Consider the following 22,013-nt stretch of genomic DNA (forward strand, 5'->3'; position numbering starts at 1 on the left):
GTGTGTGTGTGTGTGTGTGTGTGTGTGTGTGTGTGTGTGTGTGTGTGTGTGTGTGTGTGTGTGTGTGTGTGTGTGTGTGTGTGTGTGTGTGTGTGTGTGTGTGTGTGTGTGTGTGTGTGTGTGTGTGTGTGTGTGTGTCGACAGCATTCATTCATTGGGGTGGATGCTGACGGTGTAAAGAACAAAGAGTCCCAGTCACTGCTCTGTTGCCATGCTTCCACAAGACTTCAAAGGCTTCCTTCTGTCTTTCTCATCTGACTCAGAGGTTAAGGCACACATTTATAAATTAATCAGCAGCTTTAGTCCCGTTTGCATACCAAGCCTGTATCTTTCTTATGTGTTTGTTTGTGTCTGATTCAAATAGTTGCGTATAGAAACCTTGCACATTTTCAAATGCTTAGCTTAATATTAATTAATAATTTGTTACATAACTAAATGGAGAGGCCAGGGTTGCACTATTAAAAGTCAAAGCTTGCAATGGATAGTGTTCGTCCCAATCAGGGCTAATGAATGAATGACTTGAGCAAGAAGCTATCGTTTAGCTGCCACGAACACAATCATTGCTGTGTAATCTTCGTACATCCTTTGTCTCTACGATCTTGTAGGTGGCAGCACTTTCAGCTTAATGCTAACATTAGCATTCTAAAAAGCTGACAGTGACTTTGTAATATTTAGAACAGGGGTGTCAAACTCAAGGCCCGGGGGCCAAATCCGGCCCGCGACTTCATTTTATGTGGCCCCACAAGAGCTTGCAAATAATATAATAAGTTTATTATACGGTTACATGCCACTTTACAAAAGCACATTGCCCATAAACTACATGTCCCACAATGCATCTCAATGCACCTTTTTTTTCAAAATGTCACTTTTTTGTTTTTGTTTTTCCAGAATTTGGCTTTTCTTTTTAAATCATTTTGTGACATGCGCACTGAAGAGACTTGCAATTGTTTGCCCAGACTTCTGCTTTCAGACGTAGTTAATTATGAAGTTATTACCCTATCCGATAATAAACCAATGCACAGGCAATAATGTAATATAATACATTATTTAATATTAAACATTTATATATTTATTCTTATATAGTCTTATATATAAAACCGGCCCTTTGAGTGCAACCATGATGCTAATGTGGCCCGAGTTGAAATTGAGTTTGACACCCTTGATTTAGAAGGTCAAATTGTAGGTCAAATTGTACAGTGCTATTTGACTTAATTCAAGTTCAACGGACCGTATCTGGTCATACACCAAAGCACTGAACTGAAGTTGATGGTTCTATGGGGAAACAAATGAGAAATCAACAGTGATCCTCTGTGGACCTTTGATATCAGTAAAGTAGTTCATACAAATCCATCTAACAACATCTTGACCAACAAACCCGAAGACATTGCCATACAAATCTAGGAGCCACACTCTGAGCCTCTGCAGTCCTCTGGAAAATATGCTCGAAAATAATAGATAGACAACATTACAACCCACATTCAATACATTATTATACTGCATTGTTTATTTATATATTTAAATGCAAATATAAATGTAATTGAATATAGGTTAAAAAGAGTCAACCAACAATTTCCCTTTTTTTGTTAACTCTACTAGCCATCATGTTAATTACAATTTGTAAATAACAGATACTGATCGCTTAAACTTAATAACTTATCCATGCGGTTGGTTGCTGTTACACGGCAAGATGAAATGATAGATATGTGGCTTTATCAAACACAAGTACGGGCACGAGCAAAACATAGGACTCAAGAGCACAACCAGGCGAAAAAGGTTTTAGTCGAGCGTTTAATCCAAAAGGCAAAATAATACAAGATAAAAATCAAATCAAAAAGGTTGCTGACCCCTGCAATAGGGTCTTCGCCGACCTCCGGTCTCAGACCCTAATGAGCGTATTTAAGACAGCCATGTTGTTGCATCATCCACAGATTTTCTTTTTACTTCAGATCTTATGTTCTCATTAGGTTTAAAGTCCAGACTCCAGAATCACACTGTTTGATAGCCTTATTGAGCCAATCATTTCCAAAGACCAGTTTAGATAACGGGGAATTCAACGGCTGAATGTTCTAAAAGAATCCTCAACAAATTGCTACATGCCACAAATCTTCCTTTATTACCAATACATGCAGTGTTTAGCTCAGATCAAGATACATAAATGATGATATGCCATCAGGAGCTGTTCTAATATATCGAAAGAAGTATTCATCTGTTGAAACTTCCCTTGGGGAACATCATTCTGGTATCTAGAAGAAGAACAGAAACAAGCCCAAAGGAAACATTGAGCCCTGAAGGAACCATGAACAGTGAGACTTAAAGCTGCACTGGCTGGCCACACACACAGTGGCGTGTGTGTGTGTGTGTGTGTGTGTGTGTGTGTGTGTGTGTGTGTGTGTGTGTGTGTGTGTGTGTGTGTGTGTGTGTGTGTGTGTGTGTGTGTGTGTGTGTGTGTGTGTGTGTGTGTGTGTGTGTGTGTGTGTGTGTGTGTGTGTGTGTGTGTGTGTGTGTGTGTGTGTGTGTGTGTGTGTGTGTGTGTGTGTGTGTGTGTGTGTGACGTCCTTGACCCAGCTGGACGTGAATATAGAATAGAATATAATAGAAAGCCTTTCTTGTCATTGTACAAAAACATACAACGAGGTTTGGAGTGCAACCCTGTCACGGTGCGCAGAAAACGAAAACAGACAACATAAAAACACGTCGGTAGGACAGACAAACTTAAACACGTTTACAGGGGGGAATACATAGTTTAGAACAATGGCGAAAAAATCTATAAAGTGCATCAAAGAATAAAAAGTGCATTAGTTAAGTAATTGAAAGAGTATTGCACTTAAGACTGTAGGTTTAACAGCCTGGTGCTCTTGATACATAACCATATCAAGAGCACAGCCTGATTAAATAGAGATAACATCATGTATACATTGCACTTTGGGCAGACTGTCACACTTCACTACACAGCAGCCGGCAGACTGAAACCAGTGCAGATATGGACTGCAACCTTTGACAGCACATGTCATGCTGAAGTGCATCTGGTTGTGAAGGGTCCAGCAGCTGCCTGCAGCTCGGGAATAAAGGGATGAGTACACAAAGCTCTCATTGATCGCCAGTCCTCCCTGCAGCCCGGCAGACGGATCATACGAGTGCCTGGAAGCTGACAGCACAATATGCCGGGAAATGATCTGCTGTCCAGTTCACCTCTGAGTAAGACATGTATCAGAACAGACTGAGCAATGATGACTGCATCAATCCGAGCAGTGCCATCAGGCCACAAAGGTACAATACACATATCTATCACATGGATTACCACCACAACCTGATGCAGCGTCCATAGAACCAAGACAGGCTGATCTATGGTTTAAACCCAGTGCTGGCCCCCCCTGCTGCGACCCCCTGCTGGGGATGGAAAGGTGAAAGCTGCTGCTGTCCCGCTCGGACAGAAAGAGGCAACAACCTCCCCTCACTCAACAGCATCCTCTGTTCAAATTCTCTATATGACAGGGAATCATTTGTAATGCTTCCTCTCCTATGTCCTTAAGAGTAGGACAAACTGGACCATCCTTTATGAAAGCAAAGGACATAACGCTGCCCCATACTGTGACTCCGTTCAGCCGCACACCAGAAATATCTGTCTCCCAGTGTAAGTGCAGTCAGATGTCTCTTCCTAGACCCTGAGGGATTCTCTTTCATCTCTACTAACCCAATGAAGTGTTCCATTAATGTAAAAGATAGAAGACCAGTTCTTTGACACTTTGACCAAGGTGATTGCAAGAGGGTCAAACGAGGCTAGCCTAGAGAGTTCTAGAACAATACCTCAGGGTCCAGACTGTTTCCTATTTGTTATTTTAATGATTTTCAACTTTAGGGTCCAGATGGGCAATTTTAGCTATTCTGATTGCATTTCAAATGTAAGTATGAGTGTCCTGAGCATACTAGGAATTGTTTATGTGCATCTATCAGTCTTCAGCTATTATCCTGATAAGACAGCTCTTGTCAACGGGAGAAATGACCACGTTCCCTCTCAGTTGTCAGTAGCCTGCTTTAACCAGCATGACTTTTTCATTGGATGATCTGTCTAGTAGCATGTGAGGCTGGTGTGTCAGTCACATCCTTCACAGAGCGCTTGTGATGGCAAACAGCCAGCATTGACGGCTGGATTATGCCTCCTCATCACGTGGGAAACAGCAGCTAAAGAGACCCGATTATGAGAGGCAGCTTTCTGCACTGCAACATCAGGGGGAGATGGAGAGGAGGGGGGGGAGGGGCAGACATGTAGAGTCTGAGAGAAAGGAGAGGGATGGAGTGAGAATAGGGAGGAGAAACCTGACCTACTTCTCCTTGGCTTATTTATATGCTGAGGACAACATTGTGAACCAACCAGAAGCCTGGAAGCTGGCATAGCAACAACGGTCAGAGAAATCCCAGACTGAAAAACAACTGGTCCATTTCACCAAGACTAAATCATACATTTATAATACAACTATATCCATGGAAATCTTTCAATTACATCCCTGTGTCCTGAGATGTACATATGAATTCGATTTGTTGTCATTTTAACAGTTAAATGAAACAGTGTAAAAATGGTCAACATATTAATTGTAATGTCCTGCAATCTCTGAGACTTGTCAACTAAATGTTTTTTGACGTTTTTCCGCAGTTCTATTTTTGCACCTTAGAGAACATGATTAAGGTTAAGAATAATAATAGGCTTGATTACAGAATAAAGACAAATTAAATGCTCACTTGAAGCAGGAACATCTCTCAATATTTACCCAAAACCATTATCTTATCTTCAGGAAAATATTTCAACATTCTGGTAAAAAAAATGCAGAATATTTATTCCATTTCTTTTTGGAGAGTGAGACGAGAAGATGGATGTCAATCTCATGGACATATTCCTGTCTTCCTGTGAGGTACGAGTGGAAAAAGTCCAGCCTTGCCAGTGATTCCCACCTCCTGGAGTCGCCGACACATGATGCCATGGTCAACAGTGTCAAGTGCTGCACTTAAGTCCAGCAAGATGAGTAGGCTTGGGGAACCAGAGTCAGCCGCCATCAGCAGGTCATTTAGAACCCTGACTAGAGCTGTTTCAGTGCTAGTCTGGTCTGAAACCAGACTGGAAGGTTTTATAGAGCTCATGAGAGTGGAGATGTTCGTGAAGCTGAAGGGCAACAACTTTTTCCAGAACTTTAGCTAAAAAAGGCAGGTTTGAGATGGGGCGGTAATTTGAGAGTACCTCAGGATCCAGGTTGTGCTTCTTCAGGACAGGTCTGATGGCTGCCAGCTTGAGGGAGGGGTGGGGGTAAGTGTACCATGGAGCAGAGCGATGGAAAGACACCACTCGGGTTATTTCAGGTGCCAGCCTGTCTAGGCACTCATGCAGGGTTTTATTATACCGGTGCACATGCTCTTCAAGTGAGAGTGCCGTTTTTTGCCAGGATCCAATGGGTGAGACATGACTCCCAGCAGCACCATCCGGTGATCAGACATGCCAAGCTCAAGAGTGTGGGTTTTGGTAACCGTGACATCACCAGTGATGGCAAGATCAAGGGTTTGGCCATGTTTATGAGTAGGCTCTTGTATATGTATATATCATTAAAAATGTAAAAGATATTCTGTTTTTAAATACAAATTTGAAAGCATGTAGTATTTTGGCTCAGAGAGTGCAGTATTGTGGGCTGCACATGTTATGGGATGCTTGCAAATGAAGTGATCTGTACATAGGATGAAAGAAGGCTACTGAATGAAGTGCATGGTAACAACTCAAATAAATAGACTTTCAACCAAAACATGCCGGAAGACCTAGTTGTGTACAAAAATTCCAGATGTCCCAATCTTAACTTCCCTTAGAAGTGCTGACCTGACTGAGTGCTGACCCTTTGCGACAATAGTCAGGTGTGATACCACCATGCCTTTACAGACACCAACCACCTGCATTTATATAGTACTTTTTAAATAGTTGAAACTGTTTCAACAGCATTATTTGTGCTTAAGTGTCCTAAACCTACACAGAAAAAATATATAAATGCAACACTTTCGTTTTTGCTCCCATTTTTCATGAGATGAACTCAAAGATCTAAAACATTTTCGATGTACACAAAATAACCATTTCTCTCAAATATTGTTCACAAATCTGAAAAAATCTGTGATAGTGAGCACTTCTCCTTTGCCGAGATAATCCATCCCACCTCACAGGTGTGGCATATCAAGTTGCTGATTAGACAGCATGATTATTGCACAGGTGTGCCTTAGGCTGGCCACAATAAAAGGCCACTCTGAAACGTGCAGTTTTATCACACAGCACAATGCCACATATGTCGCAAGTTTTGAGGGAGCGTGCAATTGGCATGCTGACAGCAGGAATATCCACCAGAGCTGTTGCCCGTGAATGGAATGTTCATTTCTCGACCATAAGCCGTCTCCAAAGGCGTTTCAGAGAATTTGGCAGTACATCCAACCGGCCTCACAACTGCAGACCACGTGTAACCACACCAGCCCAGGACCTCCACATCCAGCATGTTCACCTCCAAGATCGTCTGAGACCAGCCACTCGGACAGCTGCTGCAACAATCGGTTTGCATAACCAAAGAATCTCTGCACAAACTGTCAGAAACCGTCTCAGGGAAGCTCACCTGCATGCTCGTCGTCCTCATCGGGGTCTCCACCTGACTCCGGTTGGTCATCGTAACCGACTTGAGTGGGCAAATGCTCACATTTGATGGTGTCTGGCACGTTGGAGAGGTGTTCTCTTCACGGATGAATCCCGGTTTTCACTGTTCAGGGCAGATGGCAGACAGCGTGTGTGGCGTCGTGTGGGTGAGCGGTTTTCTGATGTCAATGTTGTGAATCGAGTGGCCCATGGTGGTGGTGGGTTTATGGTATGGCCAGGCGTATGGACGACGAACACAGGTGCATTTTATTGATGGCATTGTGAATGCACAGAGATACCTTGATGAGATCCTGAGGCCCATTGTTGTGCCATTCATCCACGACCATCACCTCATGTTGCAGCATGATAATGCACGGCCCCATGTTGCAAGGATCTGTACACAATTCCTGGAGGCTGAAAACATCCCAGTTCTTGCATGGCCAGCATACTCACCGGACATGTCACCCATTGAGCATGTTTGGGATGCTCTGGATCGGCGCATACGACAGCGTGTTCCAGTTCCTGCCAATATCCAGCAGCTTGGCACAGCCATTGAAGAGGAGTGGACCAACATTCCACAGGCCACAATCAACAACCTGATCAACTCTATGCCAAGGAGATGTGTTGCACTGCGTGAGGCAAATGGTGGTCACACCAGATACTGACTGGTTTTCGGACCCCCCCAGACCCCCCCAATAAAGCAAAACTGCACGTTTCAGAGTGGCCTTTTATTGTGGCCAGCCTAAGGCACACCTGTGCAATAATCATGCTGTCTAATCAGCATCTTGATATGCCACACCTGTGAGGTGGGATGGATTATCTCGGCAAAGGAGAAGTGCTCACTATCACAGATTTTTTCAGATTTGTGAACAATATTTGAGAGAAATGGTTATTTTGTGTACATAGAAAATGTTTTAGATCTTTGAGTTCATCTCATGAAAAATGGGAGCAAAAACAAAAGTGTTGCATTTATATTTTTGTTCAGTGTAATAATTCAGGATGCAAAGTTCAACACAGTCTACTACACCAAGCCATACAAGACAACCTCAACTCCCAACCACATCTGAATTTAAACAAGGCAGGAATGAAGTTTCCTCAAAAATATTTAATTTTTAAGCAAACAAGTAGTATGTATTTTGGATGAAAGCATTCCGCTAAACAGCACACATGACCAGAGCAGAAGTCTAGTCATTAGCCCTAATGCATTATTGAAATATCCAGGCTACATCAGTAATGGCCCCTTCAAGGTGGAGATGCTGGAGTAAAGTGATGAGTCAGCAAGATAACGCTGCACTGGGTTGGTCCACTGAGAGATGTTTCATCCTAAGAGCTGCTTTACTTACCAGGACAATTGTAACAGTGGGCACATGGTTAGCCTAGCTTCAGTGAAGGTGATGTAAAGGTAAGGTTTAAAAGATCAACCGTATATATCTTGAAAGGTATGGCACCAACTAAAAGGATATATTAGCGTGAGTGTAGAACTAAATGCAGCACTTTCACATTTAAAAATAAATGTTTTCTCCAATAACATGATATGACCTCACTAAAGGAGAGGCTTCAACGCCAAGGTAAAGCAGTTCAACCTGACCTCTTTTGAAATAGCATTAATGTATTCCCCCTGCCTTTCAGAGTGGCATATCTGCATTCCTGAATAAGAACACTCCAACGTTTTAGGTTGGAAGGCTCAAGCAGGGCTTTATCCGGAAAAGGATTGAAGCCCACACATGCATTTGGGTACGTGTGTGTGTGTGTGTGTGTGTGCGTGCGTGCGTGCGTGCGTGCGTGTGTGCGCGTGCATGCGTGCGTGTGTGTGTGTGTGGAATGTTGCTAAAATGGGACAACTGTCACACCCGGACAACTGGCTGAAGCGTTGTCCGGGTTACCTGTACATATATAATTGAACTGCAGCATGTTTCTGACACACTGCTCTGGATACCTTAACAGGAAACAAATCATAGTAACTGTGAGGTGCAGGAATATCAAATGTATACACACTTCCTAGAAAAGGGCTGCTTCTTCACACACCACCTGCTGATGAAGACCATGACATGAGGATACAAGTGTGAGGATGAAGATCCTCAAGCATGATTATAGGTCATTCTTTCAAACTCAAGAAAGAGCTTTCATGCTCCAACCCGATTTTCTTTAATAAGCATACAGAAGCCTGGGGTCAGACTTTGATTCAAAGCCAATATCAGAGTTGTTCATAGCTTGGTATTGGACTGAGTATGGCTGGATGATGTTAATGCAGGATCTGTTAGCTCTTACAGATATAACAACCCTAAAAGCAGCTGCTGCCTCCAGATACTAACTGCCTCTGTACCCACTGAACATGACGCTCAATGCACAGACATGGCATCACCAGTGGTGGAAGAAGTGCTCAGATCTTTTACTTAAGTAAAGGTTGCAACACTTATTTTTAAACATACTCTGATGAAGGTAAAAGTCCTGGATTCATTTATTTAAAGGTCCCATGTCATGCTATTCCGGTTATTACCCGTCCCCGACCCCTTGTGTGTTATGAAGGTGTTTCTGCATGTGAACGGTCTGCAGAGTCACAGACCCTCAAAGTGCACCCTGTAGGGAGTACAACTCTAACACAGAGAAGACCTGTCTGTGCTGCCCCAGAACGCCTCATTGGACATTTCTCTTTTTCCATTGTTTACTTCTTGGGTATAGTGACCTATTTGGGTATAGTTACGTTTGGACCAATCAGCGGACTTCCTCACACAAACGGGGGGGGGGGGGGGGGGGGGGGGGCAGGAGCTCCAACAAGCCGTTTAGGACAGAGAGTGAATACACATACTATACAGAGATGCTGTGAGAAACCAATGTGGGTTTGGAACATTGAACAATATAAATATATTCTAGTAGACCTCAACAATGGAATTATGATCAGTAGAAATTTAAGTAAATGAACAAAAGTATTGGCTTCAAAATGTACTTAAAGTACCAAAAGTAAAAGTAATTCGGAATGCTATATATGAAATGACGGGATATTGATTATTGATGCATTCATGTGTTCATCACAGCTCCATTTGGAACTTATTTTTAATTAATTGTATATGGCTTCTGGATATATTTACCTAAAATTAAATGTTAATGTTCCTTTTTAGTTATTAGTTGATTTATATTCTATTTCAGTTTATAATCTGAATCTATAAAGTAACAAATGATGTACGGTAGAAAATAATAAAGTACAATATGGGCGGCTAAAATGTAGGAAAGTAGAAGTATTAAGTAGCATAGCATTAAAATACATGAAATGAATACTACAGTTATGTGAAATCTGTTGACATACATTTATTTAAAATCAACGGTTCAGTTTTTTCAGTGTACACCAAACTGGAATGACTATCATTATACACTTTCTGTGTCTTCCGTTGACACCAGGTCCTTATCGTGTTATCCCAGTGAAGACAGACCCATAACTGAGCTGAAGCATTGTTCCGGCATCACTCCTCCGGGTGGGAATAGGTAGCAGCGTCAGCGACATTTGATTTGACACTCACCCTGTTAAAGCGCTTGGCCTGGAAGAGGTGTCCGTTGACTCGGTAGAGTTTCCTCCATCTTCTGGCCCCGCGGCGATAGATCGATTCTAGGAGAGAGAGGAAACGGTTGTAAAGCAGCAGCATGGTGAGGGGCTGATGGGACATATGTGTGCCGAACAACGGGTGAGCAAGATGAGTGATGGAGAAGAGGGCAAGCTGAAGGAGAGGTCCTTCCTTCTCGAGTAGTCTGAGTGGAAGTGAGGGGAAGACACACATCAGGTTTCTCTACAATGCGCACGCATGCTCACACACACACACACACACACAGCAGACACACACACACACACACACACACACACACACACACACCCAAAGGGCCTGTCTCTCGGCTCTCCCTTCATCTTTCTCTTTCTTCCCTAGCTTCTTCCTCTCCTCAAAACCTCCATCCCTTCTTTTCTTTCACTTCTGGTGATGATTGGACTCATTAGTGCTCCATAATACATTGTATTCAGATGAGACCATCAAGGTGTAGCTATTTTTAACAGGATCATGTAGTCAGCTATTATTAAACTGCAGGGCATAAACATGCTGAAGCTTCTGTCGTCATATTAGACTATTATTTAAATGATCCCACAGTGGGCTCATACACATGGTTTATCTGGATTCATGATGACCTGCTGAAGCAAAACTGAGACGTCTGCTGGTATGATTTTATAATATTTAAAATCTAAAGAGATAAAGAAGAATATGTTCTGTATTTAGGTTTAAGTATGCTTAGATTAGTTTATACATGATGAATGGCAACACACTTAAAACTTAACTTGACTTGGTTACTTCGATACCATTTGGATCTTATTCCAAAAGACACATTCTGTTCATGTTCAGCTTCATATTAGTATTTAGTTTCTCTACTGGGACATGTCTCCATGCTTTAATGAGTTTAGAAATGACGTACGATGTAATCTGTTACTTGGTGACAGGGCGCATTTTCCAGGTGACATCTCCCAAAATGCAATGCAACACAAAAACATGGCTTCTCAAAGATGACCATGATCCTTTATGAATCATACATATGTCCACTAAAGGTGAGATGCATTACAACACATTGGCATCTCTAGACTTTGCACTTGCTCAGATGTGTGTGTGTACTCCCTCAGATTCTCAATATCCACTTGTAAGTCAGGACTCAACCCTTGCACCAGGCAGAGAAAATGTGTACAAAGACCTATGAAATTTATATTAGCAGCAGAACATTTTGATGTCAGGGTCTTACATTAGGCAGTGCTTAAAAAAGAAAACGATTTGATGCTCTATCCCAGAGCAAGCAGGAGAGGAGCTGAGTAACTCGACGTAACGGACAGAAATGGACTATTTAACTGCCGAACACACAGAATTATGTTGTTTATAGGAAGATCTTAAACTTAAAAGGTAATTGACATGAGACAACTGTTTTAACAACACATTTGGATTAATGCGCCACTAAAACTAGTCCCAATCAAATGCCCTTTTTCCTCCTGTTTGAGTAATGTCTGTACAAACTATAGTGATCAGCTATTTAATGCAATAAGATAATATATTTGTGAGGTGTTTCTTAAGAGTTAAGTGTTGGGGTTAAGTTAAGTCTTCCTCCTAGCTCGTCGAGCCATCCTAATTAAGTGGAGGGACAGTGTCCCGCCCACTCATTTTCAGTGGTTGACGGACGTAATGTCCTGCATGACATTTGAAAAGGTCACATATTGACTTCTACACTTGTTAGGGATTCATTTTGTCGTTACTCCTAAGTGTCAAAGAATAATTGTCCTTACTCCTAAGATATTTGACCTTTCGGCCTGTTGACGTTTTACGACGAAGCCGAAGTCTGTTATCTGTCTTAGGGAATGGGAACTGTCAGCTATTGCTGACATTATGAGTTTTGTGACCGGTCAACTCTCGGTCACAAGAGCCCTAAAGTCAAATAAGTAATTCAGTGTCTCAAGGTGGTTACGTACACCTTCCCCCCAAAATATGGGTTGACTCTGAGTGAAGCTAATTAAAAGGTCTGCCAAGGGAGAGGGGATTCAGAATTGACATGACAACCCACCGGTGCAGTCAGAACTTTCTGCTGCTGTGACTTGTGATATGAATTCTCCGGCCGATGCTTGTAATAAACTGCCAGTGTTTGACATCAGAACTCCTGTCCTGACTCTCCATTGCTACAGAAGTTTCCCTTACAACACTCAAACAGGAAATGTCAGGAAGCCTGAGGACCTTTTCTAAATGCATTCCACACTCTGTAAAACAATCTGCTATCGGTATAGCTTATCTGCAGCATATGCAGGGGCGGACTGGGGGGACAAAGTGGCCCGGGGATTAATTGACAGACAGGCCCACTTAATGCGCGGCATGTATCGGCCGGCCGGCGACGAAAGTATGTTACTTAACAAAAAACCCTATGCATTTAATGTTATTTTGGACAATTATTCATATAGTAATCACATTACCTGAGCCCTTGAGTTGCCTAGAGCAAAATAGTTACAGCATATATTTAGTGATTTTAATGTTAACAGATCATTGATGCAATAACATTTTGACCCAATTTGCCTGACTTGACACATGGAATAAAACATGGGCGACGTACGAAGCATCCTCAATGTGGGTGAGACAATTTAACAGGGGGTGTGGGCAGGTGGTGGACCTCACCTCCTCTAGGGGGGTCCGGGGGCAAGCTCCCCCGGGAAGATTTGTTTTTTAAATGTTGAAGTTAAATGCATCAATCTGGTCCATTTTGAGAGCAAAATTAGGGACTAAATCTATGGCAGTCAGTAGGGGCTTGGACTGTGAGCCGGAGGGTCGCCGGTTCAAGTCCCCGACCAGACCTATTTGGAGTGTGGACTTCTACTTGGAGAGGTCCCAGTTCACCTCCTGCCCTGCCGTGGTGCCCTTGAGCAAGGCACCAGACAAGGCTGTACCTTTAGTAATGAATATTACATGTTGTGAGGAAATCTTTCCACCAATAATTCCAATAAGTAATCCAAAATGTATTCACTTCAGGTTTACGAAAGTAACTGTAATCAGATTACTCGTTTTTCAAATGTAACACGAGCTGAATACAGTTACTTGATTTTTGTATTCTGATTACGTAACGCCGTTACATGTATTCCGTTACAACCCAACCCTGGCCACACCCCACTGGGCTGGGCTGGGCCGGAACACTTACAAATGTGGGCCGGTAGGATTTAGGCAAAAAAAAAGGATTTTTTTATTTTTAGAAACTTTTTTTTTTTTTTTTGGGCCCTCCGGCCCACACACAGCACCAGCCCACCGGGGAAACTCCCGGTATTCCCAATGGCCAGTCCGCCCCTGAGCATATGTATGTAAGTATGTATACAGTACAGTATATATATGTGTATGTTGCATGTACTGTATATATATGCATATGTACTGCATGCATATATACACATATGTATGAAACTCACTGTCAGTGAATGTAGGGGATTACTTAAAGATCACCTATTGAGCAAAATCCACCTTTCCATGTCTCTTCTACATCAACATGTGTCCCCTCTTCTTCATGTCTCCTCTACATCAACATGTGTCCCCTCTTCTTCATGTCTCTTCTACATCAACATGTCTCACCTCTTCTCCATGTCTTTTATACATCAACATGTGTCCCCTCTTCTTCATGTCTCTTCTACATCAACATGTGTCCCCTCTTCTTCATGTCTCCTCTACATCAACATGTGTCCCCTCTTCTTCATGTCTCTTCTACATCAACATGTCTCACCTCTTCTCCATGTCTTTTCTACATCAACATGTGTCCCCTCTGTGTAAAGAGACTCTGAACGTTTCAGGAAAAGAGATTCTCTCTCTTTTTGTCCTGATCCATTTCTATAAAAACCTGTCTGAAAATGAGCTGATCAGATTTTGGCCACTTTATGATGTCATAACAATGTTTTGTCTTGTGTAACCATTAGCCAATCACCAACCAAGGTACCCACCCACCTTATTACCTGAATCTCCTCTCAAGCACCATTGAGTTCTTTTTAACCAAATCTCTCTCAGAGGGGCGTGGGGAGGGGCTCCTTATTTTCATCTAAAGCAGGGGTGGGGAACACATCTCAAGGGCCATTTCAATTTTTTCAACATCCTCCGAGGGCCGTACAAATTATTGACCTCTGCTTAAAAATCACAGCCCATTAATTTGGCCTTTCTTTCATGCTGTGCAAAGAAAAAGCAACCACTTAATCCAGATTAAAAAGATTTTTTTTTAAATATTGAAGTTGAAAGCATCAATCTGGTGCACTTTGAGAGCAACATGAAGAGATCTATGGAAACATCTCAACACCTACATGAAACAGAACTGTAAGCAGATTTACTTTTTCTTTATGGATATTTTACAAATCACTCTCCTTTCAAACTGTATTTTTGTTTATTAATAACAACCTTTTTTTACTGTCATATAGTATTTTATATCTGTTTACTTTATTCTCTTGTTTTTTGATAACTATAATGATCATATAAAGATGTGCCTTTACCTCACTGGTTGGAGAAAAAGCTTCTTATATTCGTTAGCATAGCTAGCTAACCAGATGCTAATAACAACACAGTTATTGACTGTATGATCAGTATGACAGATCGCCACTGGGTTTACAACTAAGACACAGCCACGCAAAAACTGCAGCATGTGTAGCCTACGGATTTATGGGTACTGCAATTTTTTTGAAGTCCCGGAGTGGCGTTTTGGTGCTCTCCGTCAGAATTGCACCCCTGTCAGACGAGACATACCACGTTAGGCTTGTGTTGTGTTCAAGGACCATGACCGTTGCCAGGAAAACCAGGCACTCGCTTGTTTAATTTTTTTGCAGTCTAGATTTCTTTAATTTTTTTCTTTTTTGCGTGTGTTTATAAATTACCTCGAGGGCCAAACCAAATGGTCTCGCGGGCCGGTTCCCCCACCCCTGATCTAAAGTAACAGACAGAGAATCAGCACTTTGGAAACAGGGCTGAAACAGAGGGGATTATGGGTAATGCTGCAATGATCCATTTTGAGCACAAACACTTCAGAGACATGTTTTGTGTATGTCTGAGACCTATAATATATTGATGAAAAAGAGTATAATAGGAGACCTTTAAGTCGTTGTTGTTGTTGTTGTTGTTGTTGTTGTTGTTGTTGTTGTTATTAGTTTGTGTTTTTAGATGTTCTTTCCTTTTTTCTCTGTACATATAATCAGTACAAGCCTCTTGTAAACTTAACCAACATATTTTGTATCTAGCGAAAGAGTTAAGTCTTCGGTATGGAGCAGTGGGATGGGAACTGAGAATCACAGGGCAGGGTGAAAGGCCAATGCTGAGTTTGGCCTTTTCATGGGAACATTTTTGCATGATATGTAAAGTCTCCAAGCCCATGCTGAGATTACCCGGATGACATCATCCAAATAGAGTGGTGAAGGAATGAGTCCTAAAAAAGGAATTTAGTTAGCATTTTAACGCTTCATGTTCTCTTACATTGTTAGAAGCCTGATATACAATAAGGTCTGTGGATAACACAAGTTAAAATGATTTTCACCTTTTGTTGTACACTGAAAAAACTGAAACGTCAACAGATTTCACATAACTGTATTAGGTGAAAGCAATTAAGCAATTAAGTTGAACATAATAGTTAATACAGTTAGGTGAAATCTGTTGACAAAATACATTTAGTTAAAGTCAACGTTTCAGTCTTTTCAGTGTACAACATAAAACATGTCAGTAAATAGCCAAACAGTGAACATCAGATGCTTCTATGAGTCTAAAAAACAGCGGTCGCCAAAAAGTGACTAAATGATACTTCTAAACGTCATCGTGCTGAACGTAAAGGCCCTGACACACCAAGCCGATTTCGGCCGTCGATAGATGTCTGGCCGTCGATGAGCGTCCTGTCGCCCTACTCAGATTGGTGTGTCCTGCTCCGTTGTGTCTTTTCGGCCGTGCCGACACCTTCCGCTCCCGATTCAACATGCTGTCGGCAAAAGAAATCACTTTGATTGGCTGTTCAGCTTAGCGAATCAGTTAATGAGAAGCGAAACGGAAGTGAAGAAGGCCCACACAGACGGCTATTATTTTTAATTTTCCAGTACCGCACTAAACATGTTTTCGATTATAAGTCGCTATGTGAATCAGTCTGTGATGGACGAGAGTGGAAATGGAACGCACACGCTATTTGTTGTTTGTATATATCACGCAGTCTGTCTTCCGGTTGCGTCTTTTGAATGACGAATACACACTACCACCGCTTGCTGGTAAGGAGAGTTATTGCCACTCACGCATGTGCAGTGCGTACGTGCTACTTGGCCGTCAGCTGAAGTCTTTGCGGTGTGTTCCAGGGCGACTTTTTTTGCCAAGACGCAGAGACGCGAGGCGACACAACAATCGGGTCCGTCGGGACGTGTTCTTTGGTGTCAGTTTGGTGTCAATTTGGTGTGTCAGGGCCTTAAGCCGTCTTTAGCTTAGCGGTAGTGATGCAACTGTGAAACTGTGAAACTATGAAATGAAAATTATCCTGCTCGTAGAGGGATCTATGCAATGCCACATTTCCGGGCCTACAAAAATACGTCCCTAAAGTGAATGCAGGGGTGTAGAGTAGTGTAGTCCTTTCCCAACCATTATACAGCTTACAGTATTGACCTGCTGAGATACAAATCAATATAGTATAGACAATGTACATGCTTTCAGTGGCGACTGGTCATTAGGGGCAGGTGGGGCACAGTCAGCAGAAAGTATTAAAAATAATGATTACAAAAAAATGCAAAAAATAAATAAAAAAATATATTAGGAGGTGCACACAAGGTACACACAGCCATAACAACTTTGTATTATTAGTGTGTATGTACAACATCTGAAGATGTATAGTTTTATGCATGCTTTCACATCATTTTACAGCATATTGCTATACTATTTCAGACTCAGTATTTACATTCAAAGAAAATCAGTAATATCTTTAAAAACTACAGTCCTTTTCTATCAGCTGTGCACCGTTATGGTGTAAATATAACCTATCTATGAATTAGATCAAATGTAAAAGTCAGCCGAATTAGTGTTGATACTGCAAGGAGGAGAGACCTCTCTGAAGAACCAGCACCTTACCGTGGTAGAGAGGTTTGTGTGCCCTGATGAACCTGGGGGCTGTGTTGTCTGGAACCTTGTGTTCCTGGTAGGGTCTCCCATGGCAAATTGGTCTCAGGCAAGGGGCCAGACTAAGATTGGTTCAAAAGACCTCATGAAAGACGACACAGGAAGTGAGGACACCCGGCCCGGAGGAAGCCCGGGGTCCCCTTCTGGAGCCAGGCCCAGAAGGAGGACTCGTCGGCGAGCGTCTGGTGGCCGGGCTTGCCACGGAGCCCGGCCGGGCCCAGCCCGAAAAGGCAACGTGGGCAACACCTCCGCTTCTCCGTCCCGCGGGCCCACCACCTACGGGAAACATCGATGGGGTCGGGTGCGCTGCCAGAAGGGTGGCAGTGAAAGCGGAGGGTCTCGACGGACCAGACCCGGGCGGCAGAAGCTGGCTTTGGGGACGTGGAACGTCACCTCTCTGGGGGGGAAGGAGCCGGAGCTTGTGCGGGAGGTGGAGCGGTACCAGTTGGATCTGGTTGGGCTCACCTCTACACACAGCGTCGGCTCTGGAACCTTACTTCTGGATAGGGGTTGGACTCTATTCTTCTCCGGAGTTGCTCAAGGTGTGAGGCGCGGGGCGGGTGTGGGGATACTCACAAGTCCCCGGTTAGGTGCTTCGTTGTTGGAGTTTACCCCAGTGGACGAGAGGGTCGCCTCCCTACGCCTGCGGGTTATGGGGGGGAAAACTCTGACTGTTGTGTGTGCTTATGCACCCAACAGCAGTTCAGAGTATTCGGCCTTCTTGGAGACCCTGGAAAGAGTCCTGTATGGGGCTCCTGAAGGGGACTCCTTAGTCTTGCTGGGAGACTTCAACGCACATGTGGGCAATGATGGAGACACTTGGAGGGGCGTGATTGGGAGGAACGGCCCCCCTGATCTGAACCGGAGTGGTGGTTTGTTACTGGACTTCTGTGCTAGTCATGGATTGGCCATAACAAACACCATGTTCGAACATAAGGATGCTCATAAGTGTACGTGGTACCAGAGCACCCTAGGCAGAAGGTCCATGATCGATTTCGTTATCGTATCATCGGACCTGAGGCCGTATGTTTTGGACACTCGGGTAAAGAGAGGGGCGGAGTTGTCAACTGATCACCATCTGGTGGTGAGTTGGGTCGAGTGGCGGGGGGAAGCCTCTGGATAGACCTGGTAAGCCCAAACGTGTAGTTCGGGTGAACTGGGAACGTCTGGAGGAGGCCCAAGTTCAGGAGGCCTTCAACTCGCACCTCCGGCGGAGCTTTTCGGGCATTCCTGTGGAGGTTGGGGACATTGAACCAGAGTGGTCGGTGTTCAAAGCCTCTATTGCCGAAGCCGCGGTGGGGAGCTGTGGTCTCAAGGTCCTAGGTGCCTCAAGGGGCGGTAACCCTCGAACCTCCTGGTGGACACCGGTGGTCAGGGAAGCCGTCCGACTGAAGAAGGAGGCCTTCAGGGATTTGTTATCCCGGGGGACTCCCGAGGCAGTTGCAAGGTACCGACAGGCCCGAAGGGCAGCAGCCTCATCCGTGGCCGAGGCAAAGCAGCGGGTGTGGGAGAAGTTTGGAGAAGACATGGAGAAGGACTTTCGGGCGGCACCAAAGTTGTTCTGGAAAACTGTCCGACACCTCAGGAGGGGGAAGCAGGGAACCATCCAAGCTGTGTACAGTAAGGATGGGACGTTGTTGACCTCAACTGATGGAGTGTTGGGGCGTTGGAAGGAACACTTTGAGGAACTCCTGAACCCGACAACTCCGCCCTCTATGTTAGAGGCAGAGCTGGAGTATGACGGGGGATCAACACCAATCTCCCGGTGGGAGGTCACTGAGGTCGTTAAACAACTCCACAGTGGCAAAGCCCCGGGGGTGGATGAGATCCGCCCAGAAATGCTGAAGGCTCTGGGTGTTGAGGGACTGTCATGGTTGACACGTCTCATCAACGTTGCGTGGAAGTCGGAAACAGTACCGAAGGAGTGGCAGACCGGGGTGGTGGTCCCCCTTTTCAAAAAGGGGGATCAGAGGGTGTGTGCCAATTACAGAGGCATCACACTACTCAGCCTCCCCGGGAAAGTTTACTCCAAGGTACTTGAAAGGAGGGTCAGGCCGATTGTCGAACCTCAGATTGAGGAGGAACAATGCGGATTCCGTCCTGGTCGTGGAACGACGGATCAGCTTTTTACTCTCGCAAGGATCCTGGAGGGGGCCTGGGAGTACGCTTATCCGGTCTACATGTGTTTTGTAGACTTGGAGAAGGCGTATGACCGGGTTCCCAGGGAGTTACTGTGGGAGGTGCTGCGGGAGTATGGGGTGAGGGGGTCTCTACTCAGGGCCATCCAATCTCTGTACTCCCAAAGCGAGAGCTGTGTCCGGGTCCTCGGCAGTAAGTCGGACCCATTTCCGGTGAGGGTTGGCCTCCGCCAGGGCTGCGCTTTGTCACCAATCCTGTTTGTAATATACATGGATCGGATTTCGAGGCGTAGTCGTGGGGGGGGGGGTCTGCAGTTCGGTGGACTAAGGATTGCACCACTGCTTTTTGCAGATGATGTGGTTCTGATGGCTTCATCGGTCTGCGACCTTCAGCACTCACTGGATCGGTTCGCAACCGAGTGTGAAGCGACTGGGATGAGGATCAGCACCTCCAAATCTGAGGCCATGGTTCTCAGCAGGAAACCGATGGACTGTTCACTCCAAGTAGGGAATGAGTCCTTACCCCAAGTGAAGGAGTTCAAGTATCTCGGGGTCTTGTTCTCGAGTGAGGGAACAATGGAGCGTGAGATGGGCCGGAGAATCGGAGCAGCGGGAGCGGTACTGCAGTCGCTTTACCGCACCGTTGTGACGAAAAGGGAGCTGAGCCAGAAGGCAAAGCTCTCTGTCTACCGGGCCATTTTCGTTCCTACCCTCACCTATGGTCATGAAGGATGGGTCATGACCGAAAGAACGAGATCGCGGATACAAGCGGCTGAGATGGGTTTCCTCCGCCGGGTGGCTGGTGTCTCCCTTAGAGATAAGGTGAGAAGTTCGGTCATCAGGGAGGGACTCGGAGTTGAGCCGCTCCTCCTTCGCGTCGAAAGAAGCCAGTTGAGGTGGTTCGGGCACCTAGTTAGGATGCCATCTGGGCGCCTCCCTAGGGAGGTGTTCCAGGCACGTCCAGCTGGGAAGAGACCAAGGGGTAGACCTAGGACCAGGTGGAGGGATTATATCTCTTCGCTGGCCTGGGAGCGCCTTGGGATCCCCCAGTCAGAGCTGGTTGATGTCGCCAGGGAAAAGAAAGTTTGGGGCTCTCTGCTGGAACTGCTACCCCCGCGACCCGACCACGGATAAGCGGGAGAAGATGGATGGATGGATGGATGGACTGCAAGGAGACGTATTGTGTGAAGAGAAATTGAAGATGTTGTTTAATTGTTGATATATTTATGATCCACGTCAAGTATTCAGTTTCGGTGGCATTTCTTCCAGTTTTTCCAAAGGTCTTCTCATCAGGGCTCTCTAAATAAAGAAAGTTCTACGGCAGATCTGTGATATGTAATGCAGCCGAACCGTGTATTACAATGCCGTTATGTGATGACTTTCAAAGAGAAAAGCAAGAGCACTCGGAATTAAGTATTATTTTATACTTTTAAAATGTTTTCCGGATTTCATATAATATAAACACCAACTCCCAGCATGCATTGCAGCTAACACATCCAATCAGAGAGCTTAAAACCATAGCTGAGGATCTTGGGTAATCGCTCGAAATGCCTACGTCTGTTTCCGGTTATTTTTATTTTGAGATTCAGTTCCTGACGGATGCCAAAAAAGCCCGAGATTATGAAATCAAACCAATAAATAAAAGCAAGGATAATTGTGTGTTATTGGTGAGTAAATAACAGTGTGTTATTTTGAAAATAATAACAAATTAGATGGAAACAAATATTTAAAAATACAGATTTCAGTATCCTGAGGCTCTGAGCCCCATTTATTTTCCTCACAGACGACAACAAAAGTCCGAAATTATACGATTTAAAATACAAGCAATAACTGTGGCTTGATATTGAGTAAGAACATGTTTTTATGAACCACACAGCTTCCGGTCTTCCACGACCCGACCGGAGAAAAAGACGTGCTGCAGCCTGCAGGCACGAAACACGTTACCAGTAGAAATACATTGCTTTTAAAATCGTGCTTTGCAACACGAAAAAAAGGGGCAAATCGTGATGGTGAACACGAATCAATAGATTAAAAATCGTGTTGGTGAACACGAAATGCCGTGAGACTGGGTTGGCCATCCCCACCATACGTCATCTCACATCATTCAGAGCTGATTGGCTGTAAGTATGTGTGCCGCGAAAAGTGTGGTGTGTGAAGAGGACATGGATGTATAATAAGAACTGGATACAGCGTGGGAGGCGGGGCCTCATTCATTCCTATGAGAGTTGCTCATTGGCGCATGATGACAAAATGGCCCAACTTTTGAGAGAGCGAAACGTCACAGATTACCCGGCATGCCTGAGAAGTACCCGTATGTGCACTCATAGCGCATGCGCAACTTTAACCAAAATGCTCGTTCACATCAAGCACGTCAATTTGCGTACACGTAACAGCACCGTGCGTTCATGACAGCATGGTAATGGATTGTTATTATGATGGATTTGATATTAACGAGGCGGCAGTTAGCAGCTAGCGGCTAGCTAGTAATTATGCTAATGTGCACATCAATCGTTATGTACTTATATTACGCTGTAACAGGATCTACGTGATATCCAACAGAGCTTTTAGCATGAAATAATTATTGCACTGTATATA

General features: G+C 44.2%; 1 protein-coding gene across 4 annotated transcripts in view; it reads right to left on the reverse strand.

Moving 5' to 3' along the window:
• prkcz (protein kinase C, zeta) overlaps positions 1 to 22,013 on the reverse strand; it is a 176,774-nt gene that overhangs the window by 54,557 nt on the left and 100,204 nt on the right. For all 4 annotated transcript variants that reach the window (XM_034086343.1, XM_034086346.2, XM_034086344.1 and 1 more), the window contains one exon: positions 10,153 to 10,238. In XM_034086343.1, the coding sequence (XP_033942234.1) occupies positions 10,153 to 10,238 (86 nt within the window). The remainder of the gene's footprint in view (positions 1 to 10,152; positions 10,239 to 22,013) is intronic.

The sequence above is a fragment of the Pseudochaenichthys georgianus genome, chromosome 7, assembly GCF_902827115.2.
Source record: "Pseudochaenichthys georgianus chromosome 7, fPseGeo1.2, whole genome shotgun sequence".
In the NCBI taxonomy this organism is placed as follows: Eukaryota; Metazoa; Chordata; class Actinopteri; order Perciformes; family Channichthyidae; genus Pseudochaenichthys; species Pseudochaenichthys georgianus.